We start from the raw sequence: 22,212 nt of genomic DNA, 5'->3' as shown, positions 1-22,212 counted from the left end.
TCTAACCCACCTCGGGTCTCTGCAGTCCTGCCGACAGAGCCCCGAGCCCCTCCGTCTGACACACAAGGTACTCTGTCACCAGCCCTGCTAGCCTCTCATCACTCTCTCCACCACTGAGCCACTCGCAGAGCTCACCACCAGGCCTTTTCTCATGCCGTTCCCTCTGCCTAGGACACCCTTCTCATCCTTTAGCAGATGGGTAACTCTTTTCGAGCTCCTTTCTGGAGGCCTTCCCACCGTGTATTAAATCCTCTCCTTTGGTTCCCATTTTGCTCCAGGGGACTCATCATGGAGTTTTGTAACTCAGCCTCCAAGGCCTGTGCAACTCTTGACGGCGAGCTTCCCCAGGGCAAGACGAGGCGGAGCACAGAGCAGGTGGAGGTGGACGCATGAGAACCACACGGCATAGCCGCACACGCTCAGAGGCTACTCTGAGCCGACCCTTGTGCCAGCCTGGGCCCCTGGAGATGGTGCAGAAGCTGCTACACAGGAGGACTTCCTGAGGGCCCTCTGTTGTCCCGACAGGAGGCGGCATCCCAGCCCGCCGGCCTGCTATCTCTTTTTGGAGACTTGGACAAGCACAGTCAGAAGGGCGATGACTCTTTCCATTCCCTGCCCCCGCCCTCATCTCCCTGACCAGATCCTCTGCCCCTTCTTTTCCCAGGCCCACCTCTAGGCAGATGACACCCATCTCCTGCTTCAGGAGTCCCAGACTTACACATCTCTAGCCCCCTGGGGCTCTCGGGCTGGCACCTCCCTACTCTGCACATCTGAAACCAACTCACACCTTCCTCCCTCGGGCTGCCAGGGCTTGCGCTCACATCCACACAATGAACCCAGGCCAGAGACCGGAGCACCACCTCGGCTCCTCCTCTGTGTGTGAGTGTGTGTTAGTTACTTAGTTATGTCTGACTCTTTGCAATCCCATAGACTGTAGCCCACCAGGCCGCTCTGACCATGGAGTTCTCCAGGCAAGAACACGGGAGCAGGCTGCCATTTCCTTCTCCAAAAGGAACTATAGAAAGAAAGAACGTGAAGTGGTTCAGTTCTGTATGACTCTTTGCGACCCCATGGACTGTAGCCTACCAGGCTCCCCCATCCAAGGAATTTTCCAGGCAAGAGTACTGGAGTGGGTTGCCATTTCCCTCTCCAGGCGGCTCCTCCCCTAGCCCCACATGTAACAGGCTTCCCATCCCTTGCTGTCGACCGTCTCTCCTGAGAATTTCTCAGATCCAATCATTGCTGTAGTTGCAGAAGTGCCTATAAACAGGCTGCCCTGTTTTCCTCATATTAAAGAATCCTGCAATGTTAGAAGTGAAGGTATGAAATAAGGAGGACCTTTATAATGCTTCCCACAAAGGAGTGGGCAACCCCCATCAACTCAGCTCGGGGGGTGGGATAAAGACAGGCCTGGCCAGTGGAATGCCCGGCTACAGCTTTGGCCCTGGAGCAAGACAGCACAGAGGTCAAGGACCCCCCCGTGGTGGGTGGATAGTCTGAAGTCTATAGAAGGTCAAGGTTTCCTGCTTCTAAGCCCTTGGAGTCCTGGGATCCTGCCTGTCCTCAACATCTCCTGCTACTTTGGACAAATGATCTGTGGTCACAGACCTGCCAATAAATTCTAGGGGTTGGGGGAGGGAAGGGATGCAGGGCTTATTATGGCCAGAGTTGGTTTCTGCTGTTTATAAGTTTTATAAGTAAGAAACTTGCTTCTCTCCCTTCTGCCACCACTGGGATCCAGGCTTCACCGTCTCACCTCCTGGTCCACATTAGGGCCCTTTCTCACCTCTGCCAAGATGCTATTCTGATCCGCCTACCCTAGGACTAGGCTGACAGATCCTCCTTCTACTAGGGCGCCATCACCCCTGAGCACTCCTCAAAGCATGCATCACAGTGTGGCCCTCTTCTTTTGAAGATCTGCAGGGTCCACTAGGCCATGAGCTCCCTGAGCAAGGGGCTGAGTCTGCCCCCAAGTGACAGACTGACCCACGATGTCTGCAGAGAGAAGGCACTTGCCATAGAAGTCAGGACTCACTGGGTGATCACGGTCAAGTCATTCCTTTTTTTGGCTGTGCTGAGTCTTCACTGTGGCATGTGGGCTTCCCTTGTTGCAGCACACAGGTTCTTTAGTCGTGGAGCGCAGGCTTCTGTCAAGTTGTGGCGTGTGGGCTCTGCAGTTTGCAGCACAAGGGCTCCAGAGTGCACAGGCTCAATAGTTGCAGTGCCAGGGCTTAATTGCCCTGTGGCATGTAGGATCTCAGTCCCCCGGCCAGGGATCAAACCCATGCCCCCTGCAGTGGAAGCATGGCGTCCTAACCACTGGACCACCAGGGAAGTCCCAAGTCACTTAACTTCTCTGAGCCTCAGTTTCCTCATCTATACAGTGAGATTAATGATAGCTACCTCAGAGGGCTGCTGTAGGGGAAGACTGAGAATAAAACATATACTATAAAACACAGGTGAGGTTCCTTCATCACCAGTATCTACTTGGCCCTGGGTTTTCTTAAGGAATATTCAGTTCAGTTCAGTCGCTCAGTTGTGTCCAACTCTTTGAGACCCCATGAATTACAGCACACCAGGCCTCCCTGTCCATCACCAACTCCCGGAGTTTACTCAAACTCATGTCCATCGAGTCAGTGATGCCATCCAGCTATCTCATCCTCCGTTGTTCCCTTCTCCTCCTGCCCCTAATCCCTCCCACCATCTGGGTCTTTTCCAGCGAGTCAACTCTTCGCATGAGGTGGCCAAAGTATTGGAGTTTCAGCTTCAGCATCAGTCCTTCCAATGGACACCCAGGACTGATCTCCTTTAGAATGGACTGGTTGGACCTCCTTGCAGTCCAAGGGACTCTCAAGAGTCTTCTCCAACACCACAGTTCAAAAGTATCAATTCTTTGGCACTCAGCTTTCTTCACAGTCCAACTCTCACATCCATACATGACCACTGGAAAAACCACAGCCTTTACTAGATGGACCTTTGTCGGCAAAGTAATGTCTCTGCTTTTGAATATGCTATCTAGGTTGGTCATAACTTTCTTTCCAAGGAGTAAGCGTCTTTGAGTTTCATGGCTGCAATCGCCATCTGCAGTGATTTTGGAGCCCCCCAAAATAAAGTCTGACACTGTTTCCCCATCTATTTCCCATGAAGTGATGGGACCAGATGTCATGATCTTCATTTTCTGAATGTTGAGCTTTAAGCCAACTTTTTCACTCTCCTCTTTCACTTTCATCAACAGGCTTTTGAGTTCCTCTTCACTTTCTGCCATAAGGGTGGTATCATCTGCATATCTGAGGTTATTGATATACCTCCCGGCAATCTTGACTCCAGCTTGTGCTTCTTCCAGCCCAGCGTTTCTCATGATGTACTCTGCATATAAGTTAAATAAGCAGAGGGACAATATACAGCCTTGACGTACTCCTTTTCCTATTTGGAACCAGTGTGTTGTTCCATGTCCAGTTCTAACTGTTGCTTCCTGACCTGCATATAGGTTTTAGCAAAGTTAATTGAGAAAACAAGGTCTATGGCTTTGTTCAGTGATTCCGATCATCATTCATGGTTTGGACAGCCTTCCTCTAGCAATCAGCTCATGTGACTCTCACTGTGGCCTCACAAAGGTTTGATATCCATACAAAACTGCCCCCAAGACACAAGCTGGTTGCTCTGCTTCCTTTACCAGACAAGAAGCCTACAATTCAACAACTTGCTTTCTTTGCCTTGGCTTCCAGGAAGCTCTACTAAACGTAAGATTTAATTGCAGTAGCTACGTGAGTTTAGGGTTTTCATGTATTTATGTTCTTTTCTTTCATCTATGTTGATTTAACAGAATCTAGATCGTTTGTAGTGAATACTCAAGAATTCTTAATGAAAGACAAGAACGCAATGATCAGGAATACAGTGCACTAGAACACAAGGAGACAGCATAGAAGACCACAGCAGGATTTTTTTGGGTTTCCACCAGTCATTCCTCTTCAAGGAGGATGTAACTGACTCCCAGGGAAGAGGAGGGGAGGCAAGGGCTGGGCTGCACCACAAGTGCTTCCAGCCTCTGCAGGCCTTGCTCTCGTCCACCAGGCACTGCACACACAGTCCACAGAGTGCAGAACACTTTTAGGAACCCACGAAAATGTTTGAATTTAATTTATAATCAGAAGACCCAAGGAACCTTTAGGTCAAAAAAAAAGGGCTTTCCAAGTGGCTCAGTGGTTAAGAATCTGCCTACTGGCACAGGAGACGCGGGTTTGATCCCTGAGTCAAGAAGATCCCCTGGAGGAGGAAATGGAAACTCACTCCAGTATTCTTGCCTAGGTGATCCCATGGACAGGGGAGCCTGGTGGGCTGCAGTCCATGGGGTCGCAAAGAGTCAGACGCGACTTCGCAACTAAACCACCACCACGAACACCAGGTCAAATAAAATGTTTTACTATATAACATTAATATGTTGTCTTGAAACCAATGCCATCATAAAATATAAGTTTTAGTACTTTTTATGGAAGAAGAGGCTGAAGCCAAAAGTTCTGGGGTCAACACCTGTCTTGATGAGGCCTGGCTTGCTTTATGCATCTCACCAATGAGTCCAGGAAGCTCCGACTTCCCACCTGCTGACTCCCCAGGGACCTAGGCCTCCTGCATGCTTCCCCTCTCTGACAGGATCCAAACAGAGAGTTTCATGAAGATTCCAGTGGGAAGTGGGCTTTGCCAGGTGAATCTAATTTATACCCACAGTAACGACCTCAGACAGATCCTGAAAGGCTGAAACTGCTGCCTGGCTGTGGGGCAGGGCGGTCCCCGGGCTGAGTCTGCCAACCAGTTGTCAGGACAAACCTTTCTGGGCTTGTGAAGACGATTAAAGGGCTGGCGCTTCAAAGGCACGAGCCTCAAACTTCCTGACAGAGGTGTTGACTGCAGGCAGCAGACCCTCTCTTCCTCTTGCCACAGGACCACACCTTGTCTTCCCCCAGCTTCCCAGGGTAAACAGAACTGACCCGACAGACACCACCATCACACCAGGGCATAAGCGGAAGTGGAACTCAGAGAGGGGCAACAGGTGATGCCTTCCCTGGGTGTCAGCACTGACCTGTGACCCTATGCATCACCACTGACCCAGTGAGTGACCCTGGGCATCACCACTGACCTGTGTGTGACCCTAAGCATCACTGCTGACCTGTGATTCTGGGCATCACCAATGACCCACTGAGTGACTCTGGGCATCACTGCTGACCTGTGACCCTGGGCATCACTACTGACCTGAGTGTGACCGGGGTATCACCACTGACCTGTGTGTGACCCAGGCAGCACTGCTGACCTGCCATGTGACCCTTTGCTGGTCACCCTGCCTCACCAGGTCCCAGTGTCCTCATTGGGACGATGGGACAATGGTTCTCATGAGGATGATATGGGGGTGATGGGCGGTAAACCACTTGCAGCAGATGAGGCAGGATTATCACTCCAACTAAACAGACAAGGAAACTGAGACCAGAACAAGAAAACAGTTTGCCTAACCAACATCATGGTGAATAAGGGATCACAAGTGAATTCCAAAAGCCTTGAAGGTAGTGTCCAGCTCTTCCTGAGGAGTGGTTATGCCTTCTGCTTCCCTGGATCAGAATCCCAACTCCACAACTCTCACTGGCTGTGGGACCTCCCCACATTCTCTCTCCTGCCCTGTGCACACAGTCACGGCCACAGAGGCCTCCATCCTGACCCGGTTCTCTCTCCTGTCCCCAGGACTAGAGGCCCAGACAGCTAGCCCCCGAACCCCTCCCTTCCTCTGACCCTCCACACATCTCTCCTAACCTGTGAGGTCGCTGTCTCCCTACATAAGAAGCCAGGGAAGGGGGGGGCCCAAGGATGCCTTGGGCTTGTGATGCTGATTCTTGATACAGCAAACCCCATCCCCTCAACCAGTGTAGGTTAAGTGGAAGGATCCAAGAAAAGTCCAGATCATGTGGGATTGCTCTTGGGGAGTCGAAGTCACTAATTAAGATGGCAGGCATTCTTTGGGCTGAGATCACTGAAAACCGAGAATGATCATTCATGCTCGATTACAGAAAAAAACTGATACAGAGGATATCCTGGAGCAGTGGTTGGCTGGGTGTTGGATTCCCAGCACTTAACATCTCTGAGCCTCAGTATCCTCATCCATAAAATGGGACAGTAATGCCAACATCAAAAAATTCACCGAGAAAACAAAGGGCTTAACCTGCTTTCTGTAGGACAGCACATTCCTTAAAAATGCCACTTTTCCTCCTTCTTCACACTTTAAAGTAGCTGCTTTGGGGTAGTTTAATCATTTCCTCTGTTGTATTCTTGGCTGTAATACTCCTTTTGTTGTCAATTAATGCAAACGTGTACTCTTGCTCTATCTGTGGCCCCGTGGTCATAAAAACAAGATCTGTGGAGACTGAATTAATGATAAACAGCTGCAGCAGCAGCAGCTAACTGCAGAGCTTCTACTCTGTGAAGGGCTTGATGGTAAATTTCTCTCCAAGCCCCAGAAACCATGCAGGAATGAGGACAAGAACTCTTCCTCTTTAGGCCTCAGTTTCCAAATCCACAGACAGGATTGAGTCAGATGGTTTCTAAGCCCCTGTCTGGCTCTGATACTCCATGAGGTAGATAACTTGGGGTACAGACTTCCCTTTATCCTGATATTGCAGATTAAGGAGCGAAGGAAATCAGGGCAGGGATGGGGTGGGAGGAGGGAACTAACACGTGCTGAGCACCATCCACGCACCGGGTGCTGTGCTGGGCTCTCTGGGCACACTACCCATCCAGCCTAACCCAGAAATGCCCCTTTGACAGTGACCTATGCAGTCCTCACCACGACCCTGTGAGTTTGTTGCAAAAACACTCATTCTACAGGACAAGGCTCCTGGCTCTCAGCCTAGGCCCTTCCCAGAATGCTCCATCACTTCTGTCCCACTGAGTTACACCCTCTGCCTTTGCACTCAATCCCATTCATTCAGCAAATAGCTGTCCATCACCTATGGTTCGAGGCCTTGGAAACGCAACAGAGAACAAAACATAAAAAGATCTGGACTTTGTGGAGCTTACAATGAAGTGGAGGGAACAGGTCAGAGACAAACACATAATGTTGGATAGTATGAGGGGCAGAGAGTGACTGAAGATATTACATTAGACTGGTGGTCAGGGAAGGCCTCCTGGAAGAGGTGACCTGGACTTCAATGAAAGCTTCCACGGGCCTGAGTGAAAGGGAGGCAGGGCTGGAACAAGAGAATCCCTGAGGGAGTGAAGAGCCACACAGAGCCGGAAGTGGTTATGAACTTGGCATGTGTGAGGACCAGCTGGAAACCCCTGCGGCCGGAGCAGAGCACGTGGAAGCGACTGAGGTTGGACAGCTCATAGGGGCCCACACCTACCCCTTTCTTGCCCTCCACTTCCTTCCTCTTCCTGAGGGCCTGGCCAGGAATGCTGAAAGGTAACTAGGCTCAAAGGATCTTAGCAATCCTGGACCCAAACCTTCCATCTTACTGATGACAAAACAGAGTCCCAGAGGGTCTGGTGGCTCCTCCAGAGCCACAAGACTGATGCAAAGCCGGGGGGGGGAACCAAGCTCTGCACCCCAGGCCCATACTGTCTCACCCAGACTGGTGGAGCTGGGATCAGGAAACCTAACGGCTTGGAACCAATCAAAGTCCTTGTCACACGCGTGAAGAAACTGAGTCCCAAGGCCAGGTGGTTAGTTACATGTGCATGAAGAAGATAAGGGGTTGGGGTGGGCAGAGGAGCTGCAGACTCGTGTTGGTGCCCACCTAGGTGGGCATTTGCACAAGCCAGTCTTCCTCTGGGACCAACACCCACAGCAATCAACCATCATGCTTTTTTAATGCATGTAAGGAGCTGTGATATCTGAAACCTACCACTGGTTGCAGCCTCCCTGGAGCCTGCTGGGCAGGGCTGCCTGAACTGGATCCTGCCAGGAGGGAAAGTGATTCTGACCCACGTGGACTGCACAAGCTGCCAGCCATCTCCTCTGTGTGACCTCCAGTGGGCCATCTGCCACCATGAGGCTTGAGTCCTCCTCTGTCAAAAAGTGCTGCAGGGCCTGGGAAGAGCATCAGAGGAGAGGCCCCGGGGGGTTCTCCCTCAGTGCAAACACAACCCAACTGGCCTTCTCCAGAATCTTGGGAGGCAGTGGTGGTACAGACAGAGGCAACACAAAGCAACTTTCAACAAGGGGCCTGGCGCATAGTAGGTACTCAACAGACACTGCACTGGGAAGCAGGGAGTGGAGCTTTGGTTCCTTTGCTCTGTGATTTTCCATGAGCCAAACCCTCTCTACAGGCCTCAGTTTCCATATCAGCAAACAGCAAAAGTACGAACCAGCACACAGCAAGAAGCATTCAGACTTGTGGCCTCCACGAGGCCACCTCCTCCTGCCCTGGATGCCTGGGGAGAAGAAATGGGAGCAGGGAGTAGGGCTGAAATCTTGGGAAAGTACTGGAGGCACAGCTGACTCTTTCTGGGGCCAAACTCCCTTGTCTTCCAACTGCTATCACGTTCATTGGCAACTGAACTTGGTCAGAAAGGACCCCAGAGGCCAAACTATCTCCTCAAACAAGGGGTTCATCATATTTTGTGATTCAATTGTGGTGCAGAAGGCAAGTGTGGGCAGTGGGAAGATGATGGAGCATGGAACCAGGGACAGAAGGTGGGTCCCAGAGGTGACACCTGGCCAGGAAGCTTCCCCGCTGTGGATTTCAATGAGGCCATTATAACAGAAGGGTCCTGCCACTGCCCTAAGCATTCCTTGAGCACAGGAGCTATCTATCCAAACTTCACCCCAGGGCCTGGTCATGCCCTGGAAGCTGCAAATGTTCATTTTAGCTTGAAAAACCTGTTTTCTGTCTCAGTCCAACAGAGAGGATGGTGGATGGTCCATCAGCTGAACACACACTGGTATTTGCTCTCCTCCATGACAGCAGAGACCACCATCTCTAAGAAATGCACAGCCCAGGACTCCCGTGATCTCATAGAGCTCTCTGCTCTATGTCCCCAACATGGCTGATTATCAAGGGAGGCTGGGGCAGTGGGGGTACATGGAAGAGGCCAGAGCAGGCGGCCACCTCCCAGCCATTTGGAAACTGCCACTCGCAAGGCCGTAAGTCTCAGTGATGGGCTCTCATTTTATCATTACCCACGTCAGAAGAATGCATCTTGAGGAGGCAGTGCTGCACGAGTCAGCACGGTAATCACTTACAGACCCAGAGGCCCAAATCCTGGCAGTGGAGGAAGATTTATTGTGGGGATGGATGGAAAACAAAGAACAGTTGTGCAAACTTTACGGAGCCACATTATGGGAAATGCCTTTCCCATTTCCCACTGGTAAATGTGCTGGATGCTGTTTCCAAAGGAGGACTGAGCTCTGGTACCCAATCAGGTACAGACACTGTGCCCAGCTCGCTGAGCTGAGCTGAGCTGGGCTGGCCCGTGGTGCGCAGGCCTTGACTGGCAGCCAGGCTCCACTCTCTGCTCTAGCGGACCCGGGGAAGAAGGCTCCTTCCTGGGCCTCCCTGTCCTCATCTGCCTACTGCTGTTCCCCGTCAGATGCTCCCGCAACACAACCAACATTCTAAATGTCAACGCTGATTGTGTCACTCTCCTGCTCAGCACCCTCCCACCACTCAGGGTAGAGTCCAAGCTCTTCATACTGGACTTCAAGGTCCTTTAAAAGCCAATTTCAACTACCATTTCTGCTCCCAGCCCCCATGCACAGAATACCAGAGGCTACCTATGTTCCCCCCAAGGGTCAAGACCGTCACATCTTTTGTGTGGCTGCTCCCTTTCTATGAAATGCCTTCCCTCATGATCTGCATCTGGGAAGCCCCTACTCTCCCTCCAAAGCCCAGCTCTCATGACCTCCTGGGGGATGACTTCTCCCTCCTCTGTGTCTCTGCAGCATTTGGTTAATGCACTCAGCACTGGACCATTCCTCATTCGATGCTGCACCCCCTGCTCCTAGTATCTAACCTGGCACCATAAACTGAAAGCCACTCAGTCATGTCTGACTCTTTGTGACCCCATGGACTACACAGTCCATGGCATTCTCCAGGCCAGAATACTGGAGTGGGTAGCCTTTCCCTTCTCCAGGGGATCTTCCCAACCCAAGGATTGAACCCAGGTCGTATGCATTGCAGGCGGATTCTTTACCAGCTGAGCCACAAGGGAAGCCCTGGTGCAGTAAGAGCATCAATAAAACTGTGTTGAGGAGCTAGCAGTGGTGTGGGGCAGCGGGGTGGCGGGGGGAGAGACAACACAGCTGAGCCTAAGGCACTCTCCCCACAGAGGAAAATAGGTAAGCTGAGTGTCCTGGGTCGTGGAGGTGACTGAGGCTACAGAAGGCTGGTGTGGCCCATCACTCACATAACAGATGAGATCCGTCACTGTAGCAGGCCAAGTGAGGCGCAGGAGGTCGGCTCAGATAACCCATCTGCCATCAGCGGAGACAGAGCCTATTAATGCTCAATCATGAAGTTTACCATTTCCAGGATGTCCCTCTTAGAAAACAAGTTCTGGACACTTTCTTCAAGTCACTGTTGATTTTATCTGACTTTCTCATGCCAATAAGAGAATCATTTCAATTCCACTTACATTAAATTCAAAAGCTTTTTCTCTTTTTATTATTTTAAATTCAATTCAGAGGGCTGTGTTTTTGTACTCTTAATTTTTTTCATATTCCATAAAGCAGTGCTGACTTCACAAAACTTGGCCAGTGTTCCTGTACCCTCCAGTCTGGTGCTCCCAGGAATTCTCATCTCTCTGAGAGCTCGGGTTTGATGACTCAAAAAAAAATAACAAGCGCTCCTGTTCTCAAGCATGAAGCATGGAGTATTTTGCCAGGAGGCATGAGGTAAGTGCTCCATACACATGATCTCATTTAATTCTCACAACACTCTCCCTTTTACACAGACAGGAAACTGAGGCTCAGAGAGGCCACGTGACTTGTTTGAGGTCTCACTGTTGGTTAAGGGGCAGAGTGGGGATCTGAACCCCAAAAGTTATCCTCCGTGTTTAGTCATTGGTCCTCCCTGACTCACCAATTCCTGACTCAGACTTTAAATAAGATGGGGGGCGGGGAGTCAGGGATGGAGATGAGGTAGGGCTGGGGATGGGGGAGTGCATGGGAGTAGCAGGGGTGGGGACAGATGTGGAAGGAAGAGAGGTGGGCATGGGGGGCTGTGCAGCAGAGGAGGAGGGGGCAGAAGAGCTGCACACAGAGGCCCAAAGGCCAGGCACTGCATCTGGGAAGCAGGTGGCTAGTGGGTTCTGTGCCTGTTGGAAAACCCAGCTGGAAGGGACAGGCCTATGAGGGTGACTGTGTACTCCGGGCCTGGCTGTGGGCAGGAGCACTGGACTGGGAGTTGGGGACTCAACTTGATACCCTCTGCAGTTTTTGAAGCACAAGCCTCCACCCCTCAGAGACTCTTCTGGGTGAGCATCATAAGCCCCATTTTATAGATGCATTAGTGGAGGCTCAGGAGTGAAGTGACCGGTCCAAGTTTGCACAGTCAGTAAGCAGCAGAGCGGGGATGAGCCTCCTTCCTCTCTTTTCCAGGCAAGTCTTTTCCATCTGTGGCGCCTCAGTTTCCCCCTCTAAACGGTGATGAGTGGGAGCCCTCAGGGCTCTGAGTTGTTCCCAAGGCTAAAATTTCCAGAAAGCCTCTCCTTACGAAGGCCCCTGAGTTTGAGTTTTACGAACTGGGGAAGAGAGGAAGGCATCCAGTGTAAGCCAAGATCTGTGGAGCTGGAACCTTGACTTCAAGAAGGGAAAGGGCAGGAGCATCTGCTGAGCCCCAAGAAACACAGAATGCTAGGCATTAATCCCATTTCACAGATCAGGAAACTGAGGCTCAGCATAGCCAAGTGAGCCATCCAAGGCCACATCCATGCCCGAGCTGAAAGTTACGACAGTCTCTGTTCCTCTGGGGACACTCAGGACTGCTTGACCGCTGTGCATTTTAGACCCTCCCTCTTTTCGTATCCTAATGCAAACCGCCCAGAGCAGTCAGATCACGTGCTGTGTGCTTACTGTGTGCCAGGCACCGCACAAGCATCTCATGTATAGTCCCTCATCGAAGCCTCAGAACAGTCATATTCTCTCCACTTTACAGGTAAGAAAACAGGCTCACAAGAGTCAAGTTAATTGCACACAATCACAGGCTGGCCAGGTTTAAAATTAAGGCTTTCCTACAGGGAAATTTCAAGCATCAGATAAGGGGTGGCTGTGACCATCTTTAAGGTCCCTCCAATCTTGCAACTTTATAGGAAATTGCTCTGGAGGACAGTGTCCAGGCAACTTCACATAGCTTCGGAGCACAGAGGTCAGATGACCACCCCAGCAAAGCCTTGGGAACAGGCTCAGCATCTCTGCCTCCAAGGCCAGGCCAGGTGCCAAACAGCATGTGGTCCCCAAGACATTCACACCAGGAGCACTGTTATAAATGGGGGAACACATGGTGGGAGAACAGGAGGCACAGAGAGGGGGAGCTGAGGAGAGGACACTGGACTGGGTTGTGCAGGATGGTTAGGAGTTTGCTGGGCTTCCTAGGCGGCACTAGTGGTAAAGAAACTGCCTGCCAATGCAAGAGACATAAGAGATATGAGTTAGATCCCTGGGTTGGGATGATCCCCTGAAGGAGGGCATGGCAACCCACTCCAGTATTCTTGCCTAGAGACTCCCAAAGACAGAGAAGCCTAGCAGGCTACAGTCCACAGGGTGGCAAAGAGTCGGACATGACTGAAGTAACTTAGCCACACACGCACAGGCTGGAAAAAGTACTCCATACGGAGGTATCAGCAAAAGCCAAGGCCCAGAGGACGGACCTCAGTAAGGGTCCTTAACAAGCGCACAGTGCTAACTTAAGGACTGCATTTGCTCAGAAGGTTTTCCTACCCAGACCCTCTCGCTCCCCACCATCAGAACGAGGCAAGGCTCAGGCCCATTTCCAAAGTGGGTGGGTTTGGTGACCAGACCTGGCTGGACCAGCTTGGCCTCTATGGACTCATGTACAGCAGGCTCCTCCAGGGCAAGGGGTTTAAACCATGCTCAATTTTACAGTCTTTTAATCTCACCAGAAAGCACAGCCTCCAGAAAGGGAGACTGTTTTCAGGTGACAATGATTTTTAACATGGTGAAATGGTCTTATTCTTCATCCCATGAGTGTTCTCTAATACAGAACAAAAGACCCATCACGTCGGCAGGGCAGGGACCTGCAGGCTCTTAAGATGATGTGCCAGTGGCTTGGGAAAACTAGTTAAACACAGGTGCCTACCTGCTTCCCTGCTCCATCAGGGCTCCACGGGGCCAGGTTGACTCTGATTCTCTTCTGTAAACCCACTGCCCACGAGGGCCTGGCACATGGGAAGCACTCGGTATCAGCTTGCTGAGTGAGTTTCAGATCTGGATGTTTTCCCAACATGTGTAAACAGATGACAATTCTCTGCTTGGGAAATGGCTCGGGGTCATGGCTAGTGCACAGTCTCTGGAGTCAGGCTGAGACTTGGGTTCAAATTGACCCCACGACACACCTGAGACCTGAACTTGGGCATGAACTGGACTAGCCTTTCCCCATCTGTAAAATGGGGATAAGTCCAGTCTCCAGGAATGTTCTGAGGGCTGAGACCACACATGCATGGAAGCCCTAAGTACTGAAAATTACCCAGTGAGTATTTCAATAATGTTTCTATCCTGCCTTGACCGACTCCGACAAGCAGCCAGGCTGAAAACTGCAGCTCCTGGCTCTTCTCCCACCCTCCCTCGTCCAGTAGTTAAGACCACAGGATTAAAGGGCAGAATCCTTCCCCTGGCGCTAGAAGTCTCGCATCACCTTCATCTCTAGACCCCTGACTCCTGGCACACAGGAGAGGTGTCCCTCCGGCAAAGCAAGTGCTTCAGGGGGTGAATTCTTCCTTCATTGGAAGGTCACTTTTCCAACTTTTGGTGACCAGTCGCACCAGGAAGCCCCCTGCCCACTGAAGTTGCCCCATCTGCTGTGCGATCCTGGATCCCCACTCTCTCAGGGCCTGTCTTCCCCATGCCCTCTTCCTACATGATGAGGATGGACTGGTAAAGCTGCCTGCTCAGTCATTTCAAACTCCTGGATAATTCCCTGGGATGAGCCGGAGATGCTGAGATGAGTCAGGGCTGTCAGCTGGCCAGGAATGTGGCCCCTCACTGGGCTGGTCTCAGGACATTGGGGGGTGGGGACAGATGCTCGGGACCCCACATGCTGTGATATGAGCAGCACTGAGGATTCTACTCTGCTGAAGGGAGAGTCTGGGCAAAGGTGGCAGCCTATGGAATGGTCCAGGCAGCTGCACCAGGTGATACAGAGCAGATACATTGAGTCTTCGAACTGACATTACCTTAGCTAGGGCAAGGTAATCCATAGCTGGACATAGCTTGTCTCAGAATAAGCTAGGTCTCTCCTTCCTCAGGACTTCCTATGAGATATGATCCCAGACCCCCAGTCAAGCCTCTTTCTCATGTATATCCCTGGTCCCAGTCCGACAACATTTAGGACCGTCTGGAGGGGGCAAGGGACCAATGGTCAGTGCAGCTGCAGCTGCCAGAGGAACCCAGGCAGGATGTAAGTCCAGACCTGAGGTTTCAGCCGTGCATCAGGACTGGGAGAGCAGGGACCAGCGCCTCCTCCCTGTGGCCCTGCCCCGGCTCCCCCTTCTAACTCCAGTCACCCTGAATAGCCATCTGGCACAGAGCAGAGGCCGTGCGTCCCTGGCAGACACCTGCCCACAAGGCCATCAGCACGTGTGACACTCCTGCCCACCCCACAACAGTGGAGGCTGCAGTGTTCAGCCAACCTCCAGGCCGGGCTCCACTCCTGCCTGGCTCTTTTGAGTCTCAGGTTCCTCATTGGTAAAACAGCCATCAACGACCCCGTCCTAATTCCTAGGGCTACTGTATGAATCTCTTCAGATGATCAGTGTGAAGAGTATGCCCGAGGAAGCTAAGAATTAACTAAGCACTTCCCTGGAGAAGGCAATGGCACCCCACTCCAGTACTCTTGCCTGGAGAATCCCAGGGATGAGGAGCCTGGTAGGCTGCCATCTATGGGGTCGCACAGAGTCGGACACGACTGAAGCGACTTAGCAGCAGCAGCAGCAGCAAGCACTTCCCTATGTTATCTCTTTCAATCCTAATAGCAACAGCCCTAAAAGGTAGGTAATATTATCACTCCATTTTACAACTGAGTACAATTCAGAGACTGGAGGGCTTCCCAGGTGGCACTGGTGGTTAAAAACCTGCCTGCCGGTGCAGCAGACACAGGTTCAATCCCTGCACTGGGAAGATCCCCTGGAGGAAGGCATGGCACCCCACTCTAGTACTCTTGCCTGGAAAATTCCATGGACAGAGGACCCTGGCAGGCTGCAGACCCATGGGGCCACAAAGAGTCAGACACGACTGAGCGACCAAGGACGAGGAGGACGATTCAGAGAGGTTAAGTCACCTGCCTGAGGTCACACAGCCGGTAAGCGGCAGGGCCCCAGGTCAGTGTGACTCTAGATTTGTGCTTTCACCTGCCTTTCACACCTTCCATGCCGTGCTCACAGCTTTGGTCAAGCTCTTCACAAAAGTCAGGAATTGTCATCAAAACCTAAGGTTATGAGAGATTCTCCTCCTTCACTTCTGCCCGTCTTTTTCTCAACGTGGAAAAAAGCAAACTCATAGTCTGCTAATTTCTGCAGTCTCAGACAATCAGAATTCCAACTGTCTGGGAGAGCCAATCTAAGAAAGCAAGAAATTAATCTTTTCAAAGTTAACGTCTCGGAGGCGTCGCGTCAGTATTTGGGTTGGATGTAACCTTGCTATCGTAACGCAGATGAAACCCCAAATTTAATAAGGCTAAGACACTCCGACAACATAAGAAACATAACAGGATATTGCAAAGAGATTAGGGCGCTTCCTCTGGACGGCGCGGATGGGCCACGGAGAGGGCGGGGGTGGGGGGGGGTGCACCCGTGGAAGGAGGGTGCACAGCGAGGCGAGTCCTGGTCCCTGGCCGGGCCTGAGGACGAACGGCCTAGGCAGAGGGCTCCTCCAGGCCCACCTGGTGTGGGAGCAGAGGCTCCGCAGGATAAATGTGAACCAGCTGCAAGGACGAGCACGGGAGTGTTACAGTTGGACTGGGCGGGGAAGGCTTACCTCATGAAAGAACTGTGCAAACGGCTGCTGGAAAGATAATAAAAGGATTAACTGCTATTTTAGTGGGCCATTTACTCTTCAATCAAAGTGTCTCATCTATTTCCTGTTCTCTGGAGGCTCTGCGTCCAAAATTCCTTTGTCTATTACAGCACATGGTAGCAGAGGCCTGTCATGAGAAATTAATAATTTTACAGGGAAGGGAGATTTTATTTATCTGGGTGCGGACTAGCGCCCGCCCCTTCCCCTGGGTTACCTACTGCACCGGTCTCTCTGGAAGAGGCAGCACGCCCACAGCACACACAGTAGACCTCAGAGATTCTGCTACCATCTTCAGAGGATGGCACCCGGCAGGGCTGGCCCCAGGACCCCAGAGAACAATCAGTTTAACAGGGGAAGATGCACACAAACAGGAGCATCACAGTTGAGAAAGATGAGAGTTCAACTTCCACTCCCAGGGTTACTAGCTGTGTAACCTTGAAAGTGAAGTGAAAGTCACAGTGGTGTCCAACTCTTTGACTCCATGCACTGCAGTCCATGGAATTCTCCAGGCCTGAATACTGGAGTGGGTTCAGTTCGGTTCAGTCGCTCAGTCATGTCCGACTCTTTGCGACCCCATGAATTGCAGCACGCCAGGCCTCCCTGTCCATCACCAACTCCTGGAGTTCACTCAAACTCATGTCCATCGAGTCGGTGATGCCATCCAGCCATCTCATCCTCTGTCATCCCCTTCTCCTCCTGCCCCTAATCCCTCCCAGCATCAGAGTCTTTTCCAATGCGCAGGAGGGCCGAGAGGAGCTACTCCACGTTCAAGGTCAGGAGGGGCAGCCGTGAGGAGATACCCCTCATCCAAGGTAAGGAGCAGCGGCTGCACTTTGCTGGAGCAGCCGTAAAGAGATACCCCACATCCAAGACAAGAGAAACCCAAGTAAGATGGTAGGTGTTGCGAAAGGGCATCAGAGGGCAGACTGGAGTGGGTAGCCTTTCCCTTCTCCAGGGGATCTTCCCAACCCAGGGATCGAACCCAGGTCTCCCTCATTGTAGGTGAATTCTTTACCAGCGGAGCCAGAAGGGGGCAAGTTATCTTCATCATTGTTATTAGTATTACTAGCAAGATTATTAGCCTCTATTATTGTTGTCATTATGGTTTGTCTCTAACTGTGGGACCTGGGGCAAATTATACAATCTCTCTGAGCCTCAGTTGCCTCATCTTTAAAATGGGGAAAAATAGTATCTGCCCCATAATGTTGTTGTGAGGACCACAGGGAGCATGAGACCACAGGCTTAGAATAGCCCCTGCACACAGTCAGCACTCAGGGGCTGGGCTTGCAGGTCTTACTACCATAATCCTAAACCCCTAAGAGGTAAGATGAAGTGTTCTCACAGCAGCAGGTGGAAGGCCCGCTGGGCCCTACTGAACTTCCACTTCTTCATCTGCAAAAGCCCTTGGCAACCCCAGGTAAATATAGACATGGCTTGAACATCACCTGCCCCATGAAGCCCATTTAGGTTTCTCCTCCCTGGGTGGATACAGACTCCATCTCAGAGTCTGTGAGTGACTCCTGTCACTCACCTCCCTCCCGTCAACTCTACATGGGAGCCCAAGAAAAGCGCCATGCCAGGGTTCAGGTCAGGCTGCCTCCACAAGGGCCTTGCAGGTACCAGTGAGGTCACCCCCAGACAGAAGATGTGAAGGAGAACTGCAGCTCAGTGGCTGTCAACTGCAGGATCTCCGAGAGAGACGGGGACTGTGTGCGGCCCAGGACCCCGCCTTGTGATGCCCTCTGGACAACTCCTTCCAGAGAGGGGCATGCCCTCTTACAAGTCATGTGTCACAACACCCCAGATGAACAGGGGCATCACCAGGAATCAGCCTGGCCACCAGCTCTCCCTCCAGCACACTCTCAGCCCAAAGACACACAATACAGTCCACTTCTCAGCCTGCTCATTCCAGCCGCTCCCCATGACCCCAGCATGCCAACCACCCCACATTATTTGGCAGGGGCCGTCCCCTGCCCCTCACTTGTCTACAGAGTGAATTCTTTCTCATCCTCAAGACATGGCCTCCTTGAAGTTATATAAGCTGGTCCAGTGGGTGCCCAAGTCACAAGCAGATGGGCCCCAAGGGCCAACAGCTGGTCCCAGGAAGATGGACTTTATGCTGATGGTTGCCGATGCTTCTCGCCCCCTCCCTGGCCCTGCAATGCTGCCCAGTGCTTTGAGCAAGAACAGAGAGAGGTCCACCTCTCCCCCAGCTGCACCCCTTCCCAGACTGAGTTCTCCATGAGGCAGGCGAGGGCCCAGAGACAGTGAGTGCATACGAGTGTTGGAAGAACTCAACTTTGGCTATGACACTGGCCCTACAGACCAGGCACACTGCTTCCTTCCTCTTCCTTTCCCAAGCCCCAACAGTTGGGAAGACAGAGCTGGGACTTGGTACCTCCATCGGCCCTTCCACTCCCAGGCAGGCACCTGTCCTGATGAGCTGGCGGGACCTTGGGGGTGGCTTGGCTAAAGATATCAGAGACTAAGACAACATTCCTGATACAGATTTCCACCACAGTGAGAGCAGCACGTGAAAATGACCAGTCAGAAGGGCTGGAGGCCTCAATGCCTACAGTTAATGTGTGTGTGTGTGTGTGTGCGTGCATGCATGTATGTGTGTGTGTGTGAGTGTGCACATGTGTGTGTGCAAGCATAGGCATGTCCCTGGAAACCTTAGTCTCCACCTCAGCCAGAACGCCACAGGTGCTATCCAGGGCCTTATCTGCTAACCAAAGGTCTCACCTCAAAGCCTGCCCTGGGCACCCACAGCTCTCAAGCCTGATGCCTGTAGGGACCCAGTGCTCTGTGGACAAAATCAAGCCTGTGACCCCTAGTGAAGAGCCAGAGCCAGGGGCGAGCATATTCCCCATGACTCACCTGGTCATCAGCAGACGGGACATGAGCATTTGTGTGTAAGAAAGAAGGCCGGCTGAGCTGCTCTGACCCCAGATCACAGGTGTCACCACCTGAACAGCGTGTGTGACACCAGACCGTAGACGGTAGAGAAGAGGGTACCTGGCAAGTTCGAGGGGCCCTCCACCAAGGTCCCCAGTGAATGGGGCACTGACCATTGTGACTGGTGGCCACATCCATAGTACTGGTCCTTCCCTCTTCAAGCAAGGGGACCCTGGCCAGACGCCAGGGGAGGCCCCCAGGCAGAGCTCTGCCAGGGCAGTGAGCTAAGTGCAGCACTGTGGGGGCAAACCCGGAGGCCGTGGGAACTCACCATGCATTTGTTGGGCTTCTCACCCGAGTGCACCCTCATGTGGATGAGCAGCTTGTAGCGGGCGTTGAAGGGCTTGTAGCGACGCACGCAGCCTGCCCAGAAGCAGGTGAAGTCTTCGCCCTTGCGCTGGTCTATGTGGCTCTTCTCGATGTGCCGCACCAGCTCCTCCTGCTGCTCGTAGGCTGCACAGCAGTCCACCCAACGGCACGCCTGCCGCCCAGCCAACCCCCTGCCCGCCAGACCCAGCCCCAGACCCCCAAGGCCCGGGCCAGGCGGCAGCTGAGACAGCGGGTAGGGGGGCGGCAGGCCCTGCTGGTGAGGTCCGAAGAGCTCTGAGAACTCGTCCGCGGGCTCCTGCTTCAGGAAGCCGGCCTTCCGGCACGCTTCAAGCCGCAAAGTGCCCTCGTGGCTCTCGGTGGACGCAGAGCTGGGCCGGGCCCGCTTGGGAGGGCCCCCCGTGTCTCCCGGCATAGGGGGGCTCCGGAGTCCGTTGACACAGGTAACCAGGGCTGTCTGGGAGGAGCGGATGATGGAAGTGATGTCGGAGGCGGCGCAGGGTGAGACAGAGACCGAGGAGGTGGGGGGCAGCCCCAAGAGGCAGCAGCGCTTCAGGCCCCCCTCCGGGAGGTGGGCCTCAGGTGGGGGTCCCAGGCCCGAGCTGGGTTCACTGCCCAGAAGGTAGCAGGAAGGTGCGGGGTTGGCAAGGCCTCGGCCCGGGAGGTCCAGGTCTGTGTGCAGGCCTGTGGCCGGCGGGGCCCGGCAGTGGGCGGATGGGGGTGCGCGAGCTTCCGTCATGGCCCGGTAGTCAGGCAGGGATTCCTGCTTGATGTGCTGTGTGGCTGGGAGGCCACCATTCACATAGGTGGCCTGGGGCCTGGGGGACCTGGAAGACAGTGCAGAGGGGTCATGAGAGGGTGGGCACTCCACAGTGGGGAGGGCCGGGCCGGGGACAGCGGGAGCCTGAGGGCGGAGGGGGCGGAGAAGCCCAGAGCAGGGGAGGAAGGCTGACACTGGCAGCAGAGAGATGAGGCCTGGTGGTCCAGTGAGCAGGAAAGAGCATGGAGCAAGAAGGGGAGAGAGAAAAAGCGGAGGGGGCTGGGGAGATGTTCAAGAGAGGCAGGAGGTCTGAAAACATGACTGTGTGGGGGAAGATGCCAGTAAGGCGCACATTTTGTCCTTTTATTATATCCAGACCACCCTCTCCAGACCAAGCGCCATCTGTCCTGCCTCTGAGGCCTCCCTGGGTCTGCCCTGTCCCCCTGCCTGTGACCTTCTAGTGAGTTCTGGAGGAAGAAGGCTGAGAATGGTTCACGGAGAGACACCAGGTCCAGTCTGTTTTAAATTCTGCTTACTTGTCCCTTAAATCTCTCTTAATTCTTGTAATCATTCTTAACTTCTAAAAATGTGATGTTTTGCCCCAAGCAATCTGTTTTTTTCCACTGTGAACATCAGTGGGTAGGGGTTTGAATCACAGTCACAGTGAGGAGTCATCCCAGGAAAAACCGAAGAAAACTTTCTTCGGGGCGAATGTTCCAGAATGTCAAGCCAGTGAGTGCACGAAATGCCACTCTGGGGAGAAGCCATGGGAAGGCAGGCCACGTGGGACAGTGGGAAAATCTAGGTTAACTTCTCTTAACCCTCAGGTCTCTATCTCTTTAAAAAATATATATATAGATATTTATTTATTTATTTGGCAGCACTGAGTCTTAATAGCAGCACGCAGGATCTTCTGTCTTCATGGCGGCACGCAGGATCTAATTTCCTGACCAGGGATCGAACCTGGGTCTCCTGCATTTTGGGAGCATGAAGTCTTAGCCACAGGACCACTAGGGAACACCCAACCCTCAGGTCTCAGGTTGAGACCTGGGGCCAGGCTCAGCCACACCTCGCTGTGCAGACCTTGGCAAGATGCTCTGGACCTCTCCCTGCACCCTGACGTTGAATGGCTCTCCTGAGGGTGAGGATGATGATGGGCAGGGCCCGGCTGGTCAAGACGCTGCCATCATCACACAGGTAGTACACACCTTCCTAGAGAGGGCCTCTCCCAAATGCAGGACAAGCCCATGCAGAAAGAGGTGTCAGGGCCTGCCGGTCATCAGAGAATTCTGAGAGGGGGAGACCCCAGCAAAGTGACACTGGACTCAGGGCCAGAGAAGCCCCAGCAGCTGGCTGGGCAGATTAAGAGGCCTACTGACGTGCCCAAAGCCTGACCCCACACGCCCTTGTACCTTTCCCCAGCCAAGCCTCAGTTTCCTCACCTGTGAAATGAGGACTAACCCTCCCTACCTTGGAGGGTGGCTGCCAGGATCAAGGGAGGAGACAGGTGCTGTGACAGCCCTCTGGGAGGGCAGCATGGTGAGGGGTACCACCAGCGCTGCCATTATTACTGCCATCTTCCTGGGGCTCCTTTGGAGCCCGGGGTGGTGGGGTCATCACTTGTCCGTCTGCTTCCCAACATGGCCCGGCAGCCCATCCCCTCCCTCTTGGGGTCCCTGGAGCTCTGGCATCCTCAGCTCCAGCCTTGAGGTGGAGGAGCAGAGACAGGACAGGAGAGAAGGAAAGTCAGAGCCTGGAGCCCTCAGAGACCACTGGCTCCAACACCACTGCTACCAAGAGCGCGGAGCGCTCACAGAAGCCACAAGCAGCAAACCAGAGACAGGCATGGACCGGAGCCCAGGCTCCCCGTCCCTCCCAGGGTGTAGCCTTCGCATGTGCAGAACCCAACCTGAAGTGCTCCCTGGATGGGAGGCTGTGGAAGGGG

General features: G+C 53.0%; 1 protein-coding gene across 3 annotated transcripts in view; it reads right to left on the bottom strand.

The window, feature by feature from the left end:
• Positions 1-22,212, bottom strand: part of GLIS1 (GLIS family zinc finger 1) — a 260,654-nt gene that overhangs the window by 71,150 nt on the left and 167,292 nt on the right. For all 3 annotated transcript variants that reach the window (XM_061411896.1, XM_061411897.1, XM_061411898.1), the window contains exon 4: positions 19,452-20,334. In XM_061411896.1, coding sequence (XP_061267880.1) covers positions 19,452-20,334 — 883 coding nt within the window. The remainder of the gene's footprint in view (positions 1-19,451; positions 20,335-22,212) is intronic.

This window comes from Bos javanicus, chromosome 3, assembly GCF_032452875.1.
Source record: "Bos javanicus breed banteng chromosome 3, ARS-OSU_banteng_1.0, whole genome shotgun sequence".
NCBI lineage: Eukaryota > Metazoa > Chordata > Mammalia > Artiodactyla > Bovidae > Bos > Bos javanicus.
This window is presented reverse-complemented; position numbering and strand designations above follow the sequence as displayed.